Source organism: Lampetra planeri, chromosome 10 (assembly GCF_965212315.1).
Source record: "Lampetra planeri chromosome 10, kcLamPlan1.2.h2, whole genome shotgun sequence".
In the NCBI taxonomy this organism is placed as follows: domain Eukaryota; kingdom Metazoa; phylum Chordata; class Hyperoartia; order Petromyzontiformes; family Petromyzontidae; genus Lampetra; species Lampetra planeri.
Window position 1 is genome coordinate 6,185,539 of NC_136116.1, and position 22,877 is coordinate 6,208,415.

A 22,877-nucleotide genomic window follows, 5' to 3' on the forward strand; every position below is an offset into this window, starting at 1 on the left:
GACAAAGATATATTTTGTCTCAAGGGATTTTTATATAATATGAATTAATGGATGGATCGGCAGTGGTGGTAATGGGGCAGTGGTATGGTAGGAGCAGTGCACACTGCACTCTGCACCAGGTTACCTGAGTTTGATGCCAGGCCATGGCTAATACCAGTGATGAGTGCGAACCGAATCAGTCCTGAGGACTCTTATTTCATCAACCCCCACGGTGACCAACGTGATGAAATATGGTGATGCAGCCTCCATGACCCGATTGTGTGGGGAGTCCTTCAGCCAACAGTGGCTTAAGAAAGGACTGTAAATTAATTTGTTTTTGTTACGTGGCAGCAGTCTATAGCTTATTTTATTAGCAGGTCCTTTCATGAGTGCAGGAGCTTTTCAAACCTCAAAGCTTTTGCTGTGATAAATTTCACATTAAATAGGGATCTGACATAGATGGAGAGTGGTGGTGGCACAGTGGTTTTGTACTGGACTATAAGACAGGCAACCTCTAAGTTCGATTCCTGGCCACGGCTAATATCAGGTGGTGACGAGTGAAAACTGAATCATTATTGCCCCTGCCCCCATTCACTAACCTGCACTGACTAGCCTGCTGAAGTATGGTCAAACAACCCCCTGGGTCTGACTTGGCATGCGACGGCCTTCATCCAGTAGTTATTTTATAAAGGGCTGTAAAAAGTACATAGGCCTGGATGTTATCACGGACGTTGTGGATGGGTGATGGACGCACAGGACACTTGGAGAGATACCTTCGAAAGGGTCATCCGTGAGTCGATTGGGCAACCCAGCATCGGAGGGACCAGCAGCCTGCTCAGCCTGGCCTCCCGGAAGGGCAGCCTGCTCTGTGCGGGCCAAGGCAGCCCGGCTCTCTCCAGGAATGAAAGCCTGGGCAGTGTGGGTCAGCCGAGCCCAGCGAACTCACGGAGAGGCAGCCTGCTCAGCCTTGGGCACTCGAGCACAGCCTCGGGCTCATCGCCACAGGACAGCCCAGGTCACAGGGGTCGTGGGAGCCTCTCCCTGCGCACGGATTGTGGATACACGTTCCGCAAGCTCCCCCAACTCCGCGGTGCACACTACTACGGCCAGTGGTGCGATGGGAAACCCCACGGCTGGTAAGGCAGATCTGCTTTCATTGCTTTGTCTGAAATTGAGAATAGGTTTTCCCCTTTTTTTCTGGCAGAAGACCGCTTGTGTTGCAATCGAAACGTCGTGGGTTTTTTGCTTTTAATTTAGATTTTCTATCTACGTGACTTTACCGAAAGAACCAAGAATAACAAAACAGGTGTTAAGATATTTCAACACCAAACTGAAACCTTTTACAAGGAATCACGTCTGCATTCACCACAATACTTGTGGTCTTTATCCTTTACATAGATGAAGTCACACGTTCCAACACACTCTGCTTTAACTCTGTTACACAACAGTCAAACCGATAGTGTTAATGCTCAAGAGCTGAAATTTAGCCAAATTTAAGTGCAAACCCAAATTTGAGAAAAAAATGTTGATGTAGTTATCGATTGACGTGGCTGAACACATCAACATTTGCGTTTAGAGCATTTGGCTGCTGTAAAATTTCCACGCAATAAGCCACTTTGTTGAGCTATCATTTGTGGCCAGGTCGCTTCTGAAAGAAAGCTACATAGCTCAGTGGGCCTTACCTTGTAAAATAAAAAAAATAGTTTAGTTTATAGTTGTAACTGGCTACAATTGAGAGCCTGGTTTTATTATGGGATGGCTCCTGGATTGGAAGCCAGGATCTCAGAGGTGCTGGCTCAATATTGCTTACCTCTGAGCCTTCTGGTCACCTAAATTTCTTTGCAATTTTAAAGTTCTGTTTTTGTTAACAAAAGCTTTAATCTCATGTTGAACTGCCCATGACAATAGGAGTACTAATGTCTGATACATCAGAGATATTCGTTGATTTTCAGTTACAACTTTATGTCCAACGTTGTGTTATAGTTTTAGCACAGCACTTCCAGGGATGTACTAACAGTTGTGTTCTTCCTTTTAGGGGAAGGATGACATGGCCTGATGGGAGGACGTATATAGGAAATTTCAAGTTTGGATCTGAGCATGGGTGAGTCCTGTCGTTGCCGGCGCTGCTAATGATTAACATTTGAGTCTTGCTACATTCTCAGAGCAATGTAGTTCCAAGGCTTATGACCAAATCACCCAGAATGTGCAGTCTTTCAGATGTTGGAAGCTAAGCAGATTTGAGCCTGGGTAATGGTTTGATGGGCGAACTTGTGACCTTCCCCTGTACTTCCGATTGAGCACAGTTGGTTATGTATGGTGTGAAAGAAGTTCAACATGCATACATACATACATCGTCATAACTCGGGGCTTGTTGATCTACATTGTGGGCAGCAGAGGGCAGTGCAGCAGAGTCAATTGCAACTGCAATTCTGCCACGTTTATGCCCCCCAAATCTACCAACCCGCACTGTACCAGTGTGGTGAAGTATGGTCGGATAGCCTCCTCGACGGACATGCAGAAACCGTCCTCATCCAGCAGTGGATTACTAAAAGGGCTGTTCAAGTAAATGTTTTAGAGTTAGGGCAGTCGTTAATTTCGCCCACATGTTGCAGTTCTGCAAAAGCCAGTGCGAGCGAGGGTGTGAGTGAGCTGCTGCTTCTGTGTGCAGGTACGGGAAGTACACGGTGGTCAACGCAAGCACGGGGAAAAAGGAGAAGTACTGCGGGGATTGGAGAGAAGGCAAGATTAACGGATACGGCCTTTACAAGTACGGGGGTCTTGTCGTCCAGCGTATACCGCACGTGTCAATATGAACAGATCTTAGTAGTTTCGCATTTAAACAATGTTACTCAGTTCATGAAGTTCCGTCATTCTCGACTGAATTAATCATTTGAATGAATGTTGCTATTGTGACTTATTAAAAAATGAAATGTCAAGATTTGTGGTGGGTCACGCACTAGGCATTACCTACTATAATCATCCAGAAATGTCTGTCCATCCCGTGCGTGACGTCACACCACATGAGCTCCACCCCCCTCATTAATATTCATGAGTGGGTGGATTTTTACACTAACGCAGAGGAAGGTCGAGCTGAATTAAATAATTTATTACGCAAAGTCGCTTCAAATTTGACGTTTCTTTATAGAAAGTGACAGTAAAAAATAAATACGCTGCACAGTGCTACATCCGTGTGTGACGTCACTGCAAAAGAGGCCCCCCCCTTAATTAATATTCATGCCCGCGTGGAAATTTACACCATGAGGGGGTGACGTCACTCCACATGCCGCACCCCTCCCCAATAACAATTAGCGGGTGACGTCATTCCACATGGTGCACCCCCCTCATTAATAATCATGAGCGGAACAATTTTTCTTTTGGATGTTTCTGATTTACTGCAATATACATCCGTCCTTGGACGGGCAAAATAGCTAGTATTACATATTTACCCACCTGGTTGTTCGATGTATTATCTGATTCAAGGTTACTACTATTCAAGATATATTATATTCTTTTGGTCTTTTGGTAAAGCCACGTAGATAGAAAAAATAATAACAATATCACGACGTTTTCATCACAACACAAGCAATCGTCATCAGGTGACATTGTTATTATTTTTATTATTTTTACGTGGCTTTACTGAAAGACCCAAAGAATATGAATTCCTGCATTCACGAAAGCTTTAAGTTAAGATATATTATTTTTGTGTTATTTATATTGTTTATACTGTCCCGTTTGCATTGTCTTGGTCGTTCTATTAGGCTAAATGTACATGATAAACCGGAGTTCAATTCCCGGCCATAGTTAACATCAATGGCGAGTGACATCAGAACCAATCCTCGGCCGCCTCTAGGTCTGTTCAGCGTTAAAATAAGTATACATCAGCGTTAGGAAGACAAAGGCAGTGGTTTGTCATGCTAGCGACACCACTCCTCTGTACACCATGGTGGCTTTCATAGGTGCTCGCTAACAGCATTTTCCCCAACGGGGCGGGAGGGGTGGGGGGTGTCATTGGATATACAGTATGTGTGTATGTGTGGGCATGCAGACACGCGGATGGGGAGGTGTACGAGGGCTACCTCATGGGCGGTGTACGACACGGCCACGGAATGCTGCTGAGCAGCAAGGGGGAACACGCCGGCGGTGTCTACGTGGGGCATTGGGCCTCCGGCAAGAGGGCCGGCTACGGCGTCTACGAGAATGTGAGCAGGTCTGTCCATCACGAACCAACGGCGCATGCACATGCCTTGGGCATATCCGTGTAGGGGAGCGGCAATGTTGTGGTCGGCGCGCTGCGCTGCCAACCGGCGACCCGAGTTCGATTCCTGCAAACGGCTAGCGTCAGCTGTGATTATTTGATCTGGTCCTCGGCCTTCCTTAAGTCTACTTGCATTGATATGAGTACCTGGTGACGTGTGTAAACATCAACAATGGGGAGACAAAAGTGCCTGGGTGTGGTTCTGGCCACACCACCTCCTCATGCACCAACATATTTTTACGGTTATTCGGGGGATTTTTGTGTTTGTATGTGTGACTAACTGGTTTTGCATCTCAGTTAACCCATAACACCTGGGTCTGTCCCATGCCCCATACCACTGTAGCAAACCCAACTGGTTATACAAAATAAACTTGACCTGTGTTTGAGCACACGAGTGTGCACTAGGGGGCGACAGAGTCGAGCGAATGCGACTTTGCCCGTGTGGCTGGCACGTGCAGGGGCGAGAAGTACATGGGCACGTGGGAGGACGACACGCGGCACGGGAATGGGCTCTGTATCACGCAGCATGGCATCGTCTACCAGGGCACCTTCATCCGCAACAAGATGGTGGTACGCTTCGGGGTTGGGGGGGGGGGGTCTGGGGGGGGGGGCACAGGGGGGTGGGAGGCACGGGGGAGGGGGCTTATTAGAGTGTCTCATTGTGAAACCAGACCCCTGTGCCAAGGCGTTAAACCGATGCACTCGGGGTTCAAACATCACGCTGGTAACGCACTCGCCCCACCACCTGAAAGGTGGAGGTTTTGTTTTGATTCAAACGTCGTGACAGGAATGTACATTTTGCAATGAATGTTTCAAGTAGAAAAAATCCGAGATGGTCATGAAATTGTTATTGCAACTTATTTTAAAAGTATGCCAGATTCCTGTGAGCACAATTACGTTAGTAATAGTAATTCTTTTCTTATGTAATCAGCATCGCCGAATAATACATGTACTTAGTTGTTTACAACCTCGTATTGTGCGCGCAGGGATCGGGCATATTAATGACAGATGACGACACCTTCTTTGAAGGGGAGTTCTCTGATGAGCGCATTCTCAATGGGAAGGTAAGGGGTGATATGTGATTAAGAAAGGCAATGAGCTGCACGTGAGTAAATGGAAACTGAGGCCAAGCCAGAGGCTCCTATTTCTCTGCCAATCTCGGTTGACCTCAAACAATGACTCACTGACAGAAGCCTCCTACTGGACCCAATGGTGACTCTGGCTTCAGCTTCAGTTTCCAGATACTGTGCCGATGATTTGTTTTGGAAAATCTCTCGCTGGGTGCATGCTTTCTCCAAGGGTACATTATTCCTGAACAATGGTTGCGCTGCTCATTAACACACACCTTGATTTTTGCTTCCAGCCAAATGTTTGCTTGAGCAATACATTTCCATAAATTGCTGCCTTGATAACACCGCCGCCATGGTCAAAGCGTCCAAATAAGCAATCGGGAGCGCACGATTGGCGCGACGCGTTTGGCTGTAACCGCTCCAACGCTTTCGGTCGTCGTTTCTCGAGTCTCGCCGTTGCTGATCCGCGGCGTGACGTCCACCATTCGACCTGCAGGGCGTGCTCACCATGCCCAACGGGGACTACATTGAGGGCGTTTTCACCGGTGAGTGGGGCAGCGGCATCAAGATCAGCGGCACCTTCCAGACGGCGCCTCCGTCCGACTCAGTGGACTATGGCGTGCCACAGTGAGTGACCCCCCCCTTGGCACTGCTGCCTCCTGCTGGCGCGTTGAGGTCTCTCTCTCCCTCTGCCTTTGCGAGAAGGATTTGCGCATCTTCTTGGTTCTTTCGGTAAAGTCACGTAGAAGGGAAGTAATAAAATAATACAAATAAAACATAATAAAATAATTCTCACGACGTTTCGGCCACAACGCAAGCAGCCGTCCTCAGGTGGAGAACAGGTCCGTCAAGTAGACAGAGTCTGAATGGCACGCTCCAGGCTTGGAGCGACTATTTATGCTGGGATGGAGGAGCGAAGAGCGTCTTGACAAAATAATTTGCATATCAAGAGGAATTTAGCATATTTTAGCATATTTAAATTCCTCTTGATATGCAAATTATTTTGTCAAGACGCTCTTCGCTCCTCCATCCCAGCATAAATAGTCGCTCCAAGCCTGGAGCGTGCCATTCAGACTCTGTCTACTTGATGGACCTGTTCTCCACCTGAGGACGGCTGCTTGCGTTGTGGCTGAAACGTCGTGAGAATTATTTTATTATGTTTTATTTTTATTATTTTATTACTTCCCTTCTACGTGACTTTACCAAAAGAAACAAGAAGATGAATCCCTGCAGTCACGAAAGCTTTAAATCTAAATTTAAAGGATTGGTGCATTAATATTTTGGCAGTCTTCACAGTGTGCACCCTTTCAATATTTATTCGTCATAGGTTAGCGCCGAGAGGTCATCATTGACATATTATTAATGCAACCACACCTTAAGAATACTAAATATTTGCAAACGCATGATTTCTAGGCTGCGAAAGGTGTGATCTTAACCTTCCATCATGCGTTGTAACATTACCAGAATGCACGTATCCTTTTTTTGAACCACCTACTCAAGAGTCAAAATTCTAGATATATTTTAGACATTACATTTAGCCATTGCTTTTTTTTGCAAGAAAGAAAGGACCTTTATTTTAGAAATAGGTTGGATGCTCCCCAGAAGCAACAAGATGTAGGAAGACCTTCATCCAACAGTAGATTGACAAAGAACTGTAAATCGAGAGCTGATTGAAGCCTCAAGTCTAATTTTGACAGAGAGTGCGACTCTTTAACAAGCTCAGCAACACATGATGTCGCGGCGAGTGTGACCGCAGTGCTTGCGTGCGTATTTGTGAGCGCATGCATACCTCCTGAGCGCATGACCTCTGCTTGCCGCCCGTCTCTTCGTCCCCCAGGCCGCCCAACGGCAGGGTGTTGTCTCTCGCAGTGCCGGCGCGGGACAAGTGGAGCGGCATCTTCCAGGAGTGCTGGGCCCAGATGGGCTGCGCCACTCCTGGCAACAGGGACCTGCACCGTGCCTGGGAAAATATCGTCATGTCCTACACCATGGACAGAACTCACAACAGCTCGATGTACGTCCCAGCTGCTGTGTAGGCTGCTGTGTGCGAGCTGATGCGCTCGGTCTGCTTCGTCTTAGTTGCTGCATGTGGGCTGCTGCACATGGGCTGCTGCACATGGGCTGATGCACATGGGCTGATGCACATGGGCTGATGCACATGGGCTGATGCACATGGGCTGATGTACATGGGCTGATGCACATGGGCTGCTGTACATGGGCTGATGTACATGGGCTGATGTACATGGGCTGATGTACATGGGCTGATGTACATGGGCTGATGTACATGGGCTGATGTACATGGGCTGATGCACATGGGCTGATGTACATGGGCTGATGCACATGGGCTGATGTACATGGGCTGATGCACATGGGCTGATGCACATGGGCTGATGCACATGGGCTGATGCACATGGGCTGATGCACATGGGCTGATGCACATGGGCTGATGCACATGGGCTGATGCACATGGGCTGATGCACATGGGCTGATGCACATGGGCTGCTGCACATGGGCTGATGTACATGGGCTCATGCACATGGGTTGATGCACATGGGTTGATGCACATGGGCTGATGTACATGGGCTGATGTACATGGGCTGCTATACTTGGCACCCATTTTCCGACTCGTTTTATTCAATAAATATGTACACATGTCAGCCCTTTGCCCCCCCCCCCCACACACACTACTGGTAGACTACTCAACTGTGAAACATTGCGTTTTCATAGCAGCCTCAAACTAAGAGAAGGGCCCCTGCCCACACCATCAGGTTGGTGTAGGCTGCTGCGGAGCTATGTGATGAGCGGCAGATGGCAATCCAGCAAAATATATTGTTGTATTTTACTTCCATGCTTCCACATACTATATGCCCCTCGCCTTCAACCGTCAATGACGAGCGTGGTGAAGTATGGTCACATAACCCCCATGACACACATGGGTTGCGGAGAAGCCCACTTTGGCTGTAAGAGTCTTGAATGTACTATAAACCTGATTTTAGCATATTAATGCACACTACTATGCCATCACTGCAGCTACTATTGGGCCATCTGGATGTGTCTGAAGGGCTCTGCTTTTTTCCCCCTTCACGCAGCTTCCGGGCGTGGTGCTGCTCAGACATGCACAGCCACCCTGTTGTTGAGTGTAATGTTCTTGGCTGTTATCGTGATTTTTCCTTTGGGCGCCAGCATGACGGAGGAGCCACAGTCGGATGGAGAGGAGAACAGCATTCTGCAGACAGTGCCGCTCTACCAGCAAGGGAAGATGATGACTCTCCAGGACTACAAGGCCATGCAGGCATACCTCAAGATGGTAGGGGCTCCTGTGTGTGACCATCGCAGCCCAAATTCCACCTTGTGTTGTCTTACGATTATTTCGAAGCATTGTCTTGGGGTTATCAAAGTGCTGAATTGTCTTTTTAATTCAGATGCGATGTATTGTCTTTGGGTTATCTACTTGTTACATTGTCTTACGGAGATTTAAATATGGTGCCAGTGAGGTTTTGTTGTCAGTGCGAGGATCAGATTGGGAGCCGGCGGGGGCGGGGCGGGGGCTGACTTAGGTGATGTGGTTCTCAACTCTATCCCAACGTCCGACGGTGGCCTTCCCCACCCCCTTCCCTTCCAGGCATTCGGCAGCTTGCAGCACCCACTGGGCCGGTTGCTCGACATGCTCGTCACAGCCTTCCGAGCAACCTACGTCGGTATCGGCTCCGACCGGCGGCTTCTAAGCACTGCGTTGGCCGAGATTTCCTACTACGTGGAGCGCATATTCGCCATCATCCAGCAAGTGCCACACGCAATTTTCACTGTTGTGCCACGCTGTGGATTTTAAAAAAAAATGAATGTTTTATATTTTTTTGCACACATTATAATCTGCCACTATTTGGACACATCTGACACTATTTGGACACATGATGGATGGCCAACAACAGAACATTTTAAAGTGTGTTGTTCGGGAAAAATGGGAGGAATCAGAAAGAGAGGAAGACCTAACAGAGAATGGCTTGACGACGACGACGACATAAGAGATTAGTGTCAGAAAGATGTGGCACTACTTGAGCATATTGGACAAGATAGAGGAAAGTGGAAACTAACGACGAAATGTGCAGTGGACACTTACATGATGACTTTTTTAAGTTTTCACATGCTAAGACCCCCTTCATCAAAGTGTGCTTGTGTGTCGTTTTCTGAAGGTTCCTGTTTCCAGACTTGCCAGAGGAAGAAAGCAGGGTTGTAGAATTGAATTCCTCTGACCCTGACGGCAATGCTGATGAGGCCTGGTAAGGAAGGCACATCGGTACATGTCCCTGTGTTTTTACCTTCAAGATGAAGTGGGCGTAAGCCATTGCCTTGCTGATTTTTATTGTTTATTCCCACCCATTGTTGGTCCTGGAGCCATTCGCACGGTTAATGCCATACAAATCCAAATTGTATCGTGTTTATATTTTCAGCAAAAACCGGATGAAAATAAACGTTCACTAACGTGTGTTTACTTTCTACATTATAGCAGAAATGAATCTCATTGGGTAGAGCACCAAGGCTTGTATTAAGTTCATATGCCAGCCCAATGTTGATTTGGTCCACAATCCCTTCAGTTGGCAAAAAATGATCCCCACTATTTAAGACTACACTGCATAACGTATAGCCTTACACATTATGCAGTGTATAATATGTAAGGCTACAGCAGCTGGTCTTCTGTGATTACCTTGTCACTATGATAGTCTGGAAATGTATCACATGCAACACTTGTTTAACCAACGAGAACTCGCTGACTTTTCGGTGTGCGTGCGTGTCGTACCTAGGGAGGTGGTGACACGGAACGGGCTTATCCTGCCCCTGCTGCTGCCCGGCCTCTACCCTCAGCTGCTGGCGCTCTATCAGCTCCAGGACGAGGAGAGCGTGACCTGCTACTGGGCCAACCTCACATACCTCAACCGGCAGCCGGACCAAGCCCTGCTGCGCTACCTCGAGGCGAACCCGTACGTACGCTCAAACGCCGTGCCTCTGTGACCACACTCGGCACCCAAAGGGATTTATTTAGGAAAGGCAATATTGTGCAGTGGGGGACTCACAGGGTTTTCTTTCAGAATTAGGTGAAAGAATCACCTTGGGGAACAAAAACCTAAATTGTTGGCAGTGCCGCACAAAAAACATACTCAACACATTTGTCGTTAACACTTCCGTTAAAAAAATACGGACATTTCTGGCATTGGCACGTATCCGCCTGCTATGAAGAATGGCCAATTCCTTAAAAGTTACCTTTTAAAGAAGTTTTCCTCAGGGAAGTTTTAGTGATGAAATGTGAGTTGCTTTACATTAGCAAATCAATGTAAGGTGTGTTTGGTTAATTTTTTTAAAGTCCATGCGTCTGTGATCTCTTTTCTCATCCTTGCACAATCTCTCCGCTGCTGGTTTAATTGGGGCTACATTTGTTTCATTGATGTCTCCTGTTTTACAGGAAGCTGTGGCCACTCTCCGATGCTCAGCAGGCAGACAAACAGGTATAAGAAGCCTCATTTTCACTTTTGACTTTATTCTGAAAAACCTGGCTGTCAAATTCGTCAATGCAGAGAGCTGAGACTCGTTCCCTTTGTTGTGATGCGCGCAGATGCAGGAGCAGAAGAACCAGTGTTTTGGGAAGGCGGTGACTTGTTTGAAACTCATCAGGTGAGACGCTTGTATTTCTCATTCAAGTGTTTCTCACAATTGTTTATATTAGGCGTTTGTGATCTTAAGTCTTGCATGAGCAGGCTTTCCACAACAATCTGCCAGTCAATGACATTCCTAACGGACTGGAATTAAATGTTTTGCCGAAAAGGAAAAATCAAATAATCATGTCCCAGATTGGCAGAACGTTTTGCCTTCAATGCAGCACAGCAGGAAAATTCTTCATCTTGGTGCGTTTTTTAATAATAATATTCATGTCCTATATCCAGAAACGTTTTATTGGATCTTTATGTTTCTGGCCAATTTATGTTTCTGTGTTTAGTGCATGGGAGGCGATGACAGTGAAACGTTCACATCGGTGTATTTATGAACCAATTCCCTGTTCTCCCATCTTCTGGTCACCTCGCAGTGCAGTGCATCTGATTTTTACAAACCTATATGATCCACCAACACTGCAAAGTTGTGGATTACAGGCGTGTTCCACGCTGTACCGACATTTCCTGCACATAGTATTATTTTAAATGGATTGCCGCCAGATCTGGAACAAGGATTATGTGTGCAAGAGTATTTTCTTCATTGGAAATGTGGCACGGTTGTATGTTCACTTGACCCCCTTGCAGTCACTAGAGGTTGCTACATTCTTTATCAGGTTGAAATTGATTCTTGATTAAAAGCTGTGACCTCGACTCGTGATGACTCAGAATCGCTGGGGTGGGGTGAATTGCCACACTTCTATTACCATCGATGCATTGTGTCTGAAACACAGTTACACATTCATAGGCCACGCAGTAAAACTGAGATTAAAGCGAATTAGAGTCTTAATATTAAATTGTTACAGTTCATTACATCACAGGAGATCCAAATCGTTAAACACGCCGACTCTCCAGGGCCCGTCTGCCGATTCACCGTTTTACATTTCTGCTGCGTGCCGCATTCCCGCCACGCTCTCCCCAGTGCCAAGTTCACGCCGCGGGAGAAGTTGGCGGTGCTCGGGGACACGTTCCGTGCCATCACGGCGGCCGTGGAAGACGCGCGGAAGCAGCTCTGCAAGTGGGCGATGGACGACCTCATCCCCGTCTTCATGTTCGTTGTTCTGCGCGCAAGGTGGGGGCCACCACTACGAGCGCCGGTATCGGCCACGCTCGCCCTGCTTTCGTTCCGCTTTGCCCCCTGCGCGCGCAACATACGTGGGAACATACGTGGGCACATACGTGGGCACATACGTGGGCACATACGTGGGCACATACGTGGGCACATACGTGGGCACATACGTGGGCACATACGTGGGCACATACGTGGGCACATACGTGGGCACATACGTGGGCACATACGTGGGCACATACGTGGGCACATACGTGGGCACATACGTGGGCACATACGTGGGCATCGTTGTGAATGGCTTTTGTTGTTGTTGAGACGAAGCAAACACAGAAACATAAGGTTCCAATGGTGTAAATGCTTACCCGAGCTCTCATACTCTGATGGTGCATTGTCTTTGAGTTGTGCACCTTTTGGCGTCATCTGGTCCAACACCATTTGAGACTAGGCTCTAAGGAAAGCTGTCTCGGGTGTGGACCAATCAACTTCAAGGACAGTGCATACATTATCAGAGTTATGGTTTTTTTTGCATTATGACTGCAGGTATTGTGGTCTATGCAAACATGACTCCTTGTAAAAAAAGGTGTCAGTTTTGTTGCCAGATAAAAGGGTAAAAAAACAATTATCATTTCGGGAGTTGTTGCAATGCTCCGCACATTTCCTCATGGGCCTTCCTCATGGGCCCAAGTACGCGGTGGCTATTGTTTTGATTACTGAATATTTTCTAGGTCGCTGGTAAACTGGAGTATGTAGCACATGCTATGTGGCCACAGCCATAGCCAAAGAGGTGTGCTGGATGTGCTGTTCTGGGTGTGGACATATCTTCCTCAACGCCTACCTAGACAGATCTGGCTGAAATGTAGCCCTGGTTGCAGGACATAATAAACCTGTATAGCAAGAGGACATAGAAACACTTTTTACAAAACAGCTATGCTGGTAGCAGAAGGCAGTGCGGAAGAATCCACTGTTAAACTGTACTATGCTTTCATGTCTGCCCTGCCTTGACCAACTCAATCTGACCAGCGTGGTGACCCAAAATCAAATAATCCGCTTTGAATCGCATGTTGTGGGGAGGCCCTCATCCAGCAGTGGCTTGACAAAAGGGCTGTACATGCACATGTATTCATGTTAATGTTTAGCCGGTGACCTTGCCTCCACCCGTGTGTGTGTGTACGTGGGGAGCAGTGGTGCAGCGGTTAGCGCACTGTGTTACGAACCTGGCGACCCAAGTTTTATATCTGTTCAGAGCCAACAACAGTGACGATTATTTTGACCGTTTATGGGCCTTCCCTAAATCGACTCAATCTCAAATGAGTACCTGGTGCAATGTGTAAACATCACTGCTAGGGAGACAAAGGCGGTCAGGCGTGGTGCTGGCCATTCTACCCCCTCGTGTGTGGGGCCAACCTTCTAAGGTGTTCGCTAACAGGCTGTTAAGGCTATATGGGGGATCTTTGTCAAGTGTCTTTTTTTGTGCGCGCACAGGATCCGACACTTGGGGGCCGAGGTGCAGCTCATTGAGGATCTGATGGATGACCACCTGAGAGACGGGGAACAGGGCATCATGCTCATCACCCTTAAGGCATGTGGGGTGTGATGCCCTGACTGCCCTTGCTTGTTGTGTTCACATTAAACTAAAACTAAATCCTATGATCATATAACTCCTGCTCTGGCATATTTACATTGATTGCCCGTGATATATAGGTTTTATTTTAAGAGCCTGTTACTATCATACAAGGCCCTGAATGGTTTGGCTCCGTCGTACCTAAGATCTGTTCTCCTGCTATGCACCCACACTTGACCTTCGTTCATCAGACTCTGGACTCTTGCTTGTTCCTAAAATTAGACTTCGCTCCATGGGTGACAGAGCAGTTCTGTTCCTCTGCTCACATCAAGACTGGAATTTTTTGTCCAAGGCTGTTAGAATCTCTGCGTACCGTCAGTAATTTGAAATCTCAATCTTAAAACTAATGTTTTTTATTCAGACTTTTTAAAGTTATATTATTATTTTTTAGTTGCGTGTGTTTTTGGTTTGTTATTGTTTTTTGTTTCAGGTTGTACAGTGCTTTGGAACATTTGTTTTGTGAAAGGCACCATCCAAATAGATTTTTTTTATCATGTTAACATTAATAGTATGGTACCTAAATGCGACCACATTTCAAGAAGCTGTCCAAATAGGGGGAGATGCTTTGGGAGTTTTGGAGGTGAGTGCAGCAGAAGAGAGGAGAGCCACAGACGATATAGCCATGTGTTAAAGAATAAACTTCATGGAGGGAGATAGTGGCAACGAAGTAGGGGGAACATCTTGGGCCTGGATTTATTATTGTGTGACCGTCAACTGAATTGACAGTCACACATGAGATCCTTATACATGCAGATGTAATAGCGATGACTTGGGGAAAGTTGCATTGCATGTTTTGTGATGAAATGCTTAGTACCAAACAATCATTATACTTGAAAATAGCACGACTCACTGATATAACGTGATGGAAAATATTTTTTGTAGACCTGCCCTTTAGATTTTTGTTGATGTATCTTTTTTTGGATGTGCCAGTAGTTAGCTATCTTGGCTGTACATGCAAGTCCCAACAATTCGAAAATATGTGCCTGGAAGTAGCGATATTGGCAAAACTGAGCCTCGGCAAAGATATTATTTTGTTGAGTTTGTCACGTGGAGGATTTCCGTGGTCTAGAGGCTACTGAGTGCGTGCATCGATTCGTCAATTAAAATAAATGTTTACGCTCGAGGAACATGCATCGGATTGTGTGTGTGAGAATATATTATTCGTATGCCTTGTCTAACAGCTTCATGTGACCTTTGCTGTCACTTAGAGGCACTGAAATTGATCTCAACCCTGGATGGTAACAATGAAATTGCCATGTGTGGGTGGGCGGATGGTTACATGGCTGCTGTGTCCCTACAGGCTTGCTGCTACCAGATCCAGCGAGAGAACTCCCGCTAGGGCAGCAGAGGAATGGCTCCACTGGCTGGGAGGAGGGTGACGGTGAGAGCGCCTGCCTCCTCTTCCCTCCATGCTGCTGTCCTCGTGCCGAGTGTACTCGCTCCACCCGGGGGCCGAGATGCCCTTTTTACCCTCGCGCATCCGAGCCGCACCAGCGCGCAGGGTCCTCTCATCATGGGTTGTTTCTTTCACTGGCTATTGCCAACGCAAGCCAGAACTATGTCGTGATACGCTTGCCTCACAAGACATGAATCTGGCTCGGGGCCGAGCAGGGCCAAGGGTGGGGCTAATGAACGTGATCATCGCATCGGACATCAGTCGGTGCACTCAAAGAACACGGCGTGACCAAGTCGTCGTCTGCATGCGTCTCGACTCGTGCATTGCTTGTGACGTCGGTGGCACGGCCCGGCTTTATGCAGTGGAAAAACATGCCGGGCTGCCTCGACATGGCCGTAGCGCGGTTTGGATGTGCCAGTGGGAGAGAGGTTACAAGACACCATCCTCGCAAGGTTTCTTGAGGAGAACCCACATCACCAGCTTGAATTGTATTCTCAAAGTGTGCTGTTTCACGATTCGGTATAAAGTTGTTTCCGTGTGCAAGCAAAGCAAAACTGCGCAACCCAATAGTCATGCGTAAGATGGGTTGCGTGGGGAAAAATCTCATCATGTTTGACTTTTATAAAGTAAATCGAGTGTGACACTACTGGACTGCGTAATAATAAGAAATAATATCATTGTCGAAGAGTATTTGGCAACGTAAGCGTGGCCGTTCCGTGGGCACGCGCTTCAATCTTTGTGCTGTAATCGTTGTTTCCTCGTCGCTCGGTGATGTTTGTCTGATTGTTCCGATGTTTATTTGTCAAGTTCCCTTTTTACCCTTTGGTATGCAGTAGTTGGTCTCTTTGACCAAATCGTTTTTAGAAAAAAAACGATTCTTGGACCAAGCTTGAAACTCTGTAAAGCTGGAACATTGGACGGTCGACCGATCGTGCTTTTTGTAAATTATTCGAGCGGTAAAGATTGTCTTGTTGTTGCACTGTACTCGACCCCAACGTCTGTGCCCCCCTCACTTTCACCAACCCTCATTGACCAGGGTGGTGCTGTATGCTCAAATACCATGACCACACAGCAGTGGATAAAAAAAGAGCAATACTTGAAACAAATCGATAAAAATATCTTCTTAAGTTTGCATTATCCACATCGAAACGCATATATTAGATTTATGTTCTGCATTATTTTGCATGTAATGACTTCATGTGAACCCTACAGCCCACTAGAGGCCTCTACATTGTTCACAATGTTAAACGTATTGACCCTTGTCAACTCCAACCTGGAAACTCTAAATCATGACCGTTAATTGAGTCTCCGGTACGGTGTGACTCGCTCCACCTCCTTACTTGACAGTTGAATGTTGAGGCACAGGGTGTTAGGTGGGCGTGGATTTAACCAGGATGGGGTGCTAGGCTTTTTCTCTCTTCCATAATCACGGCCTCCGCTCAAGAGAACTGTTGGATAGCATACCTGGCTTTAACGAATCGCAGCATGTGCCGAGTGGCCAACCCTCGGATTGGAACTATGGATCGGTCCATGTAATTGAGCAATATGGACGCTTGATCTCACAAAATATTTTGATGTGTCATGTGTTTTTACGAATTTATTTTTGACTCCCGTGTGATCTCTAATAGGTTCACATCACTCCCACCCCCGGAAGCTCTAGAGCCTACAATTCACTGCAGTGTTAAATTGTGTCGGGTGTTTTTTTAATCGAATCACAATGCTGAAATATGACAATTATTTGACTCGCCATGTCTGGGATCCTCTTGCCAAGTTGCTCAGTGTCATTGTGCACCGTACCGAATGCACATTTTTTGTAACATTTGGACCCACACTGGAGAGATTCCTCTTGTCCTGCCTGGGGTTACGTGGGTTCCCCAGAGCTCTGAAAAAAGCTTAATTCATGTGCTCTACAACATCTAAAGAGATTTGTGAAAACAGATGATGATTGAATCTATGTTGGTTCCTCCTCCCTTTTCCCCAGCGCTGCTGGTCTGGAATTGTAACCAGTGCTATCGTCGTAAATGCGCCGAGAACTATACAATGCCGCTCGCTGTAATCGATGTTGTTACATTCTGATGGGTCTCTGGTTTCTTCCTAGTCCACAAGCAGGTTGGCATACACCAGATGTGATGCAACTCGACATTCAAATGGCTCGTGTAGATATGTGCCTGCGCTGTGCATCCTGTGCTATCTGACACTCATTTGAACCTTGGTGAATTGGAACATGAAACCTCTACATCCAAGTGTGTTTCATTCTCGCCCTCTTGTAACATCATTCTCCATCGACACACCTATTTGATTTACATCAGTGGGGCGATGCGAGTAGAGTATTCTTATTGCAGCACACTTGTTATTATGTATGTTGAACATCTTTCGCGTGGGAAGGACGACACTTGACCATAATGTTTAGGTACTTTTATTCCATTTACAACATATGAAACTCTACTTTGGACGGTGCTGAACACAGACCCTAGGCACATGTCTGTCAACAGGATAAATGGCACCTGGGTCACTGGGGTTGAATGGGATTCATGAAACTTGTTTTATTTGTTAATTCTCGGGCCATGTATGTGTTGCTTAACGTTCGCTAGTGGTGTAATACGTCGCTCATCCTAAGAACACTCACATACCTATTTATGTCTAGCTCGTGAATGTATCTCACATTTATGCAAGCTAGATGATTGTGTGCAATGTTTTCACGTATTGTAGTAATTGCAATCCTACTGATTTCTTTTCTTTTGTACTATTGCAGGGAAAAATCATGACTTTGTGTTCTCACAGCCAGGTTATTGTTTTTAACTTATAAACTTCGAACGGCATTATTCTTCTTGTTGTTCATTGATTTGTACTCTGTGTTTGATGTGTATGATCATTTTACGATGCTGGATTTAAGTGACTTTAAACTTAAGTAACTTTACTACTACGGTAAGAAATCTAGATGCCTGTGCTGCTATCTCGACATTATAAAGATTGGTATTGTAATTCCCTTTAAGGAATTGTAAAAAAAAAAAGTTATCTGTATGCTGCCTCGAATTTAAGTACAGTAGAAAATATTTTAAAAGAACTATATCAATACCTTCGTCTATAACCTATAAAGAAAAGGGATCATTGCAAGTCATTACGTGGAGGTTTACATTTGTTTCCACCACTGGTTTGGAATTCAGGGTTATAGTTGAAACTGCTTGAAGTTATGGTTGTCGATTTATCAATGGTTTGATTTGCTAAAACCATTTGAATGTAAAGTTTTTTTTCTTCTTCATGGTATCGTAACATTTCCCTAAAAACACTCGACTCAATAAATCATTGGGCATTCCTCATCGGCGTTTGACCTTTTCAAGTTTTTTGCGTTATTGTCCGTCTCCTCCGCCGTCCCTGCTCCATTGAGTCATACTTTAGAGTCTTTGGGGATTTACTGTAAAGACGCAGGATCTGGGAGAGGTGTAGGTGGCGCACCGCCTGTGTGAAGAGGTGATGCAGGTAGCACCTACTGCTGCTGCCACACTCTGCCCAGTCAATCTCACGAGAACCTTCAAATGTCTTGCAGATCGCCCATCTGCTTGACTACTCTCTCCTCTTCAGTTGCATTTCGCTCATTGAGTTTGGGAATTTTAACACGTCTGCTCGATCCCCCAAACCTTGCCGCCAAAGCGCCGAGTCGAGCGCCGCACTCTGTTAGCGCTAAAACGTTGCATGATATTGTTTTCCAGCTGGTTTTGGTCTTGCATTTCCACGTATATAAATATATCGTCAAGTACACGACTGAATGTATGGTTACCGGTAGAATTTTCCCACGAAAACAGTGAACTGGCCTTGGCTTCTGTTCTCACCCACATGGAATGCCTTGAGTGCTGCCGCACAGCTCTGGGAAAGCTCCTAATTAGCACCTCGGTGGCAAACAAGCGTTATTTGAACTGGCTCTGCCGCTCGCTTGTCTCAGCCCTAATCCACAGTCGCCTGTGTTTTAACCCAGCATCGCTACATTCCTCATCGAGCGCTCGCATGTCTTCAAATTGCTTCAGTCTGTGCCTTGTATTGTGTGTGTGCGCGTTTTAGCCTCCCCTCGGAGGCCACGTGGCGTGCTGCTGTTCTGCGTGGGTGGCTGTTGCATCGGCAGGGGTTTCCGATGAGGTAAGCGCAGGGTAGGAGCCCGAGTTGACGAAGGGGGGCAGCCAAAGTTTCTGAGCACTGCTTCACAATTCTTAACTGCAGTGGTGGTGGCGGCGCTCGCCAATTCTGATGCTTCCCCAGCGAAGCAGTCGTTCGCAAACGGCCTCTCTTGGGGATTTGATGAAACCGCTCGCCTGTGCTCGGAGCTGGATGCTGACGACGGGAAGCTGGTCGATGTGACGAGGGTTTGTGAAGAAGCGTGCTCATCCAAACCGCACCGCGGCACTGTGAACTTTTCACCCGTAAAGGCGCCCGTGCAGCAGTGTGCATCAGCGGCGTGCGGGTGCCGTGAGGTGGTGGTGGCGAAGTGATGGGTGCCCTAGCATGTGCTCTTTTGCTGGCTGCGCTGGTGCCCGTGACGGAGAGCGCGGCGCTGCCTGCAAAATTCTACCTGAAAAGTAAGGACTGGGTGCCTTTACAAATCGGGGTAATGTTTTGCTGTGTAATGGGAACGTTGCATTTGAGCTGCAATATACTGAAATGCATCGCCATTGCCATGAACAATGATCACTTTTTATTATACATATGTGCATGATGCGTTTGTGCCTTGTCAGTTACGACAACGTGTTGTTTAAACTGAAACGTAAAACTTATTTTTTGCAGAACCATTTTGTTACCATTATAATGACATGCTATTGGCATAATGTCGTGAGAAGTTGTGTTTAGAACTCCCATAGCTAACGGTGTATCACCCTGTGACAGAATGAGCCCAGAAGAGAACTTCACAGCATTACATGGGAAGTCACTTAAATATAATAGAACTCCATCCACACTAGAGACGTACTTTACATGCCCAGAAAATGGGATATTCATTGCATATCAAAGCACATTTGTGTTTTATTCTCCGCTGAAATGAGCCAAACTTGTAGAGGAAAAACATGCTCTTGTGTTGTAGTTTGTGACCTGGCTGAAACCATCACATTGCTGCACATGAGAAACTCCTTTAATCGTGGGTAGCTGTGCCCATATTTGAACCCTGCTAAGTGCTCTGAAATTATGATAGCCCCTTGAGTAACTTTGCTCATGATTTTTTATGAGCGAAAGAAAAAAAAAGTTAAAAGACGAGACGAAGAAATGCGTGCGAGCCGTTGCTCCAGGGAAGGTGCCAAGTGCCTATTGCAAAAATAATAATAATAATAATGCCCTTTACTCATGCAGGAAAGCCTCAGAGTTTCAAAACACTTTCTCAAGAGGGTCCTGCATTGCGACGTTTGGCTGAATCTATTGAGTGTTTAGACATCAACGAGAAAAACGGAAAACCTGTGGAACACTCAAAGCTCCGCGCAGACATTTTCACGAGTCCAAAACGGGGAGAAGATGACGACCTGCTTGCGGTCTTCCTTGCAATGTGGATGCGGTGTGCCCGTGTGGACTAGTTCTAGCTTGCTAACCTGGATAGACCCCGGATAAAATTAATCACTGGTTGCAAGACCAGAGAAACTTGTCTTGCTAGAGGACAATGATACTTACGCATGAAGTTTCCTCGTCAAAATAGCTGTCCGGATGTGTCTCTCTGTGTGCGTGCGGCAGGGCGCGTGGCCGGCGTCTTTCACTATGACCAGGGCCGCCGTTACTCGCTGAGCTTCCCCGAGGCACGGCGCGCGTGCGCCGAGGTGTTTGGGGCGGAGCTGGCGTCTCACCAGCAGCTGGCGACCGCCCTGCGCACCGGCATGGAGGACTGCCGCGCCGGTTGGCTGGCGTCGCGCGAGGTGGCCTACCCGAGGATCCACGCCACGTGGCGTTGCGGGCAGCACCGCACCGGAATCATCTCGTACGGCGTGCGCAACGCAAGCACCGAGAGGTGGGACGCGTTCTGCTACGGCTTTGGCGACGGCGGCGACGATGACGACGAGATGGCCGTCGCATCGACCGCCACGACAGGGCTCGCGTCAACAGCTAAAACCGTCGGCGACGTGAGCTCGCGGCCGGACAACGTGCCGGCCAGGAGCTCTCCGGCGTCAATAGTGATATCACGAGGGGCGGAACGACCTACGGCGAAGACGAGATCGTCCCTTGTGACAGAAACATTGCTCGGGACAGGATCTTTTGTGGAAAGGCAAGCGTTGCAAGAGAAAGGACCATCACTGAATGCTGGGCCATCGCCAGTGGCAGGACCTTCACCGGGAAAAGGAATGGCATCTTCACCATCACGAGAAGCAGAACCATCTCCAGAAGTGGAGACTTCTACAGAGGCAGGACCGTCACTGCAGATGACAATGCCGTTGTCGACAAGGTCACCGGAGGCAGAATCGTTACTGGAGACAAGACCGTCACCAAGGGCAGGACCATCACCGGGATTATCACTGGGATCATCACGGGAGACAGAACCATCGCTTGTGACAGAAACATCGATTATGACAAAATCATTGCTTGTAATAGAACCTTCAATCTTGAGAGAATCCTCGTTTGTGACAGAACCAATGCTAGAGACACAACCATCAGTGCTGACAGAACCATCACTATTGACAGAACCATCGCTATTGACAGAACCATCGCTATTGACAGAACCATCGCTATTGACAGAGCCATCACTATTGACAGAACCATCGCTATTGACAGAACCATCGCTATTGACAGAACCATCGCTATTGACAGAACCATCGCTATTGACAGAACCATCGCTATTGACAGAACCATCACTATTGACAGAACCATCGCTATTGACAGAACCATCGCTATTGACAGAACCATCACTATTAACAGAACCATCGCTATTGACAGAACCATCGCTATTGACAGAACCATCACTATTAACAGAACCATCACTATTGACAGAACCATCACTATTGACAGAACCAATGCTAGAGACACAACCATCAGTGCTGACAGAACCATCACTATTGACAGAACCATCACTATTGATAGAACCATCGCTATTGACAGAACCATCACTATTGACAGAACCATCGCTATTGACAGAACCATCACTATTGACAGAACCATCACTATTGACAGAACCATCACTATTGACAGAACCATCACTATTGGCAGAACCATCGCTATTGACGGAACCATCGCTATTGGCAGAACCATCGCTATTGGCAGAACCATCGCTATTGGCAGAACCATCGCTATTGACAGAACCATCGCTATTGACAGAACCATCGCTATTGACAGAACCATTGCTATTGACAGAACCATCGCTATTGACAGAACCATCACTATTGACAGAACCATCGCTATTGACAGAACCATCACTATTGACAGAACCATCACTATTGACAGAACCATCACTATTGACAGAACCATCACTATTGACAGAACCATCGCTATTGGCAGAACAATCGCTATTGGCAGAACCATCGCTTTTGACAGAACCATCGCTATTGACAGAACCATCGCTATTGACAGAACCATCGCTATTAACAGAAACATCGCTATTGACAGAACCATCGCTATTGACAGAACCATCGCTATTGACAGAACCATCGCTATTGACAGAACCATCGCTATTGACAGAACCATCGCTATTGACAGAACCATCGCTATTGACAGAACCATCGCTATTGACAGAACCATCACTATTGACAGAACCATCACTATTGACAGAACCATCACTATTGACAGAACCATCGCTATTGACAGAACCATCGCTATTGACAGAACCATCACTATTGACAGAAA

The 22,877-nt window shown here is 46.8% G+C and overlaps 1 protein-coding gene across 2 annotated transcripts in view; it reads left to right on the plus strand.

The window, feature by feature from the left end:
* Positions 1-18,403, plus strand: part of ALS2CL (ALS2 C-terminal like) — a 39,518-nt gene extending 21,115 nt beyond the window's left edge. For both annotated transcript variants that reach the window (XM_078598080.1, XM_078598081.1), the window contains exons 17-33: positions 736-1,115; positions 2,015-2,080; positions 2,648-2,746; positions 4,025-4,186; positions 4,693-4,804; positions 5,221-5,298; positions 5,801-5,931; positions 7,142-7,318; positions 8,488-8,611; positions 8,927-9,084; positions 9,495-9,581; positions 10,104-10,280; positions 10,760-10,802; positions 10,910-10,968; positions 11,923-12,072; positions 13,552-13,648; positions 14,991-18,403. In XM_078598080.1, coding sequence (XP_078454206.1) covers positions 736-1,115; positions 2,015-2,080; positions 2,648-2,746; positions 4,025-4,186; positions 4,693-4,804; positions 5,221-5,298; positions 5,801-5,931; positions 7,142-7,318; positions 8,488-8,611; positions 8,927-9,084; positions 9,495-9,581; positions 10,104-10,280; positions 10,760-10,802; positions 10,910-10,968; positions 11,923-12,072; positions 13,552-13,648; positions 14,991-15,029 — 2,139 coding nt within the window. In that variant the 3' untranslated portion in view covers positions 15,030-18,403. The remainder of the gene's footprint in view (positions 1-735; positions 1,116-2,014; positions 2,081-2,647; positions 2,747-4,024; positions 4,187-4,692; positions 4,805-5,220; positions 5,299-5,800; positions 5,932-7,141; positions 7,319-8,487; positions 8,612-8,926; positions 9,085-9,494; positions 9,582-10,103; positions 10,281-10,759; positions 10,803-10,909; positions 10,969-11,922; positions 12,073-13,551; positions 13,649-14,990) is intronic.
* The last annotated feature ends 4,474 nt before the right edge of the window (positions 18,404-22,877 follow it).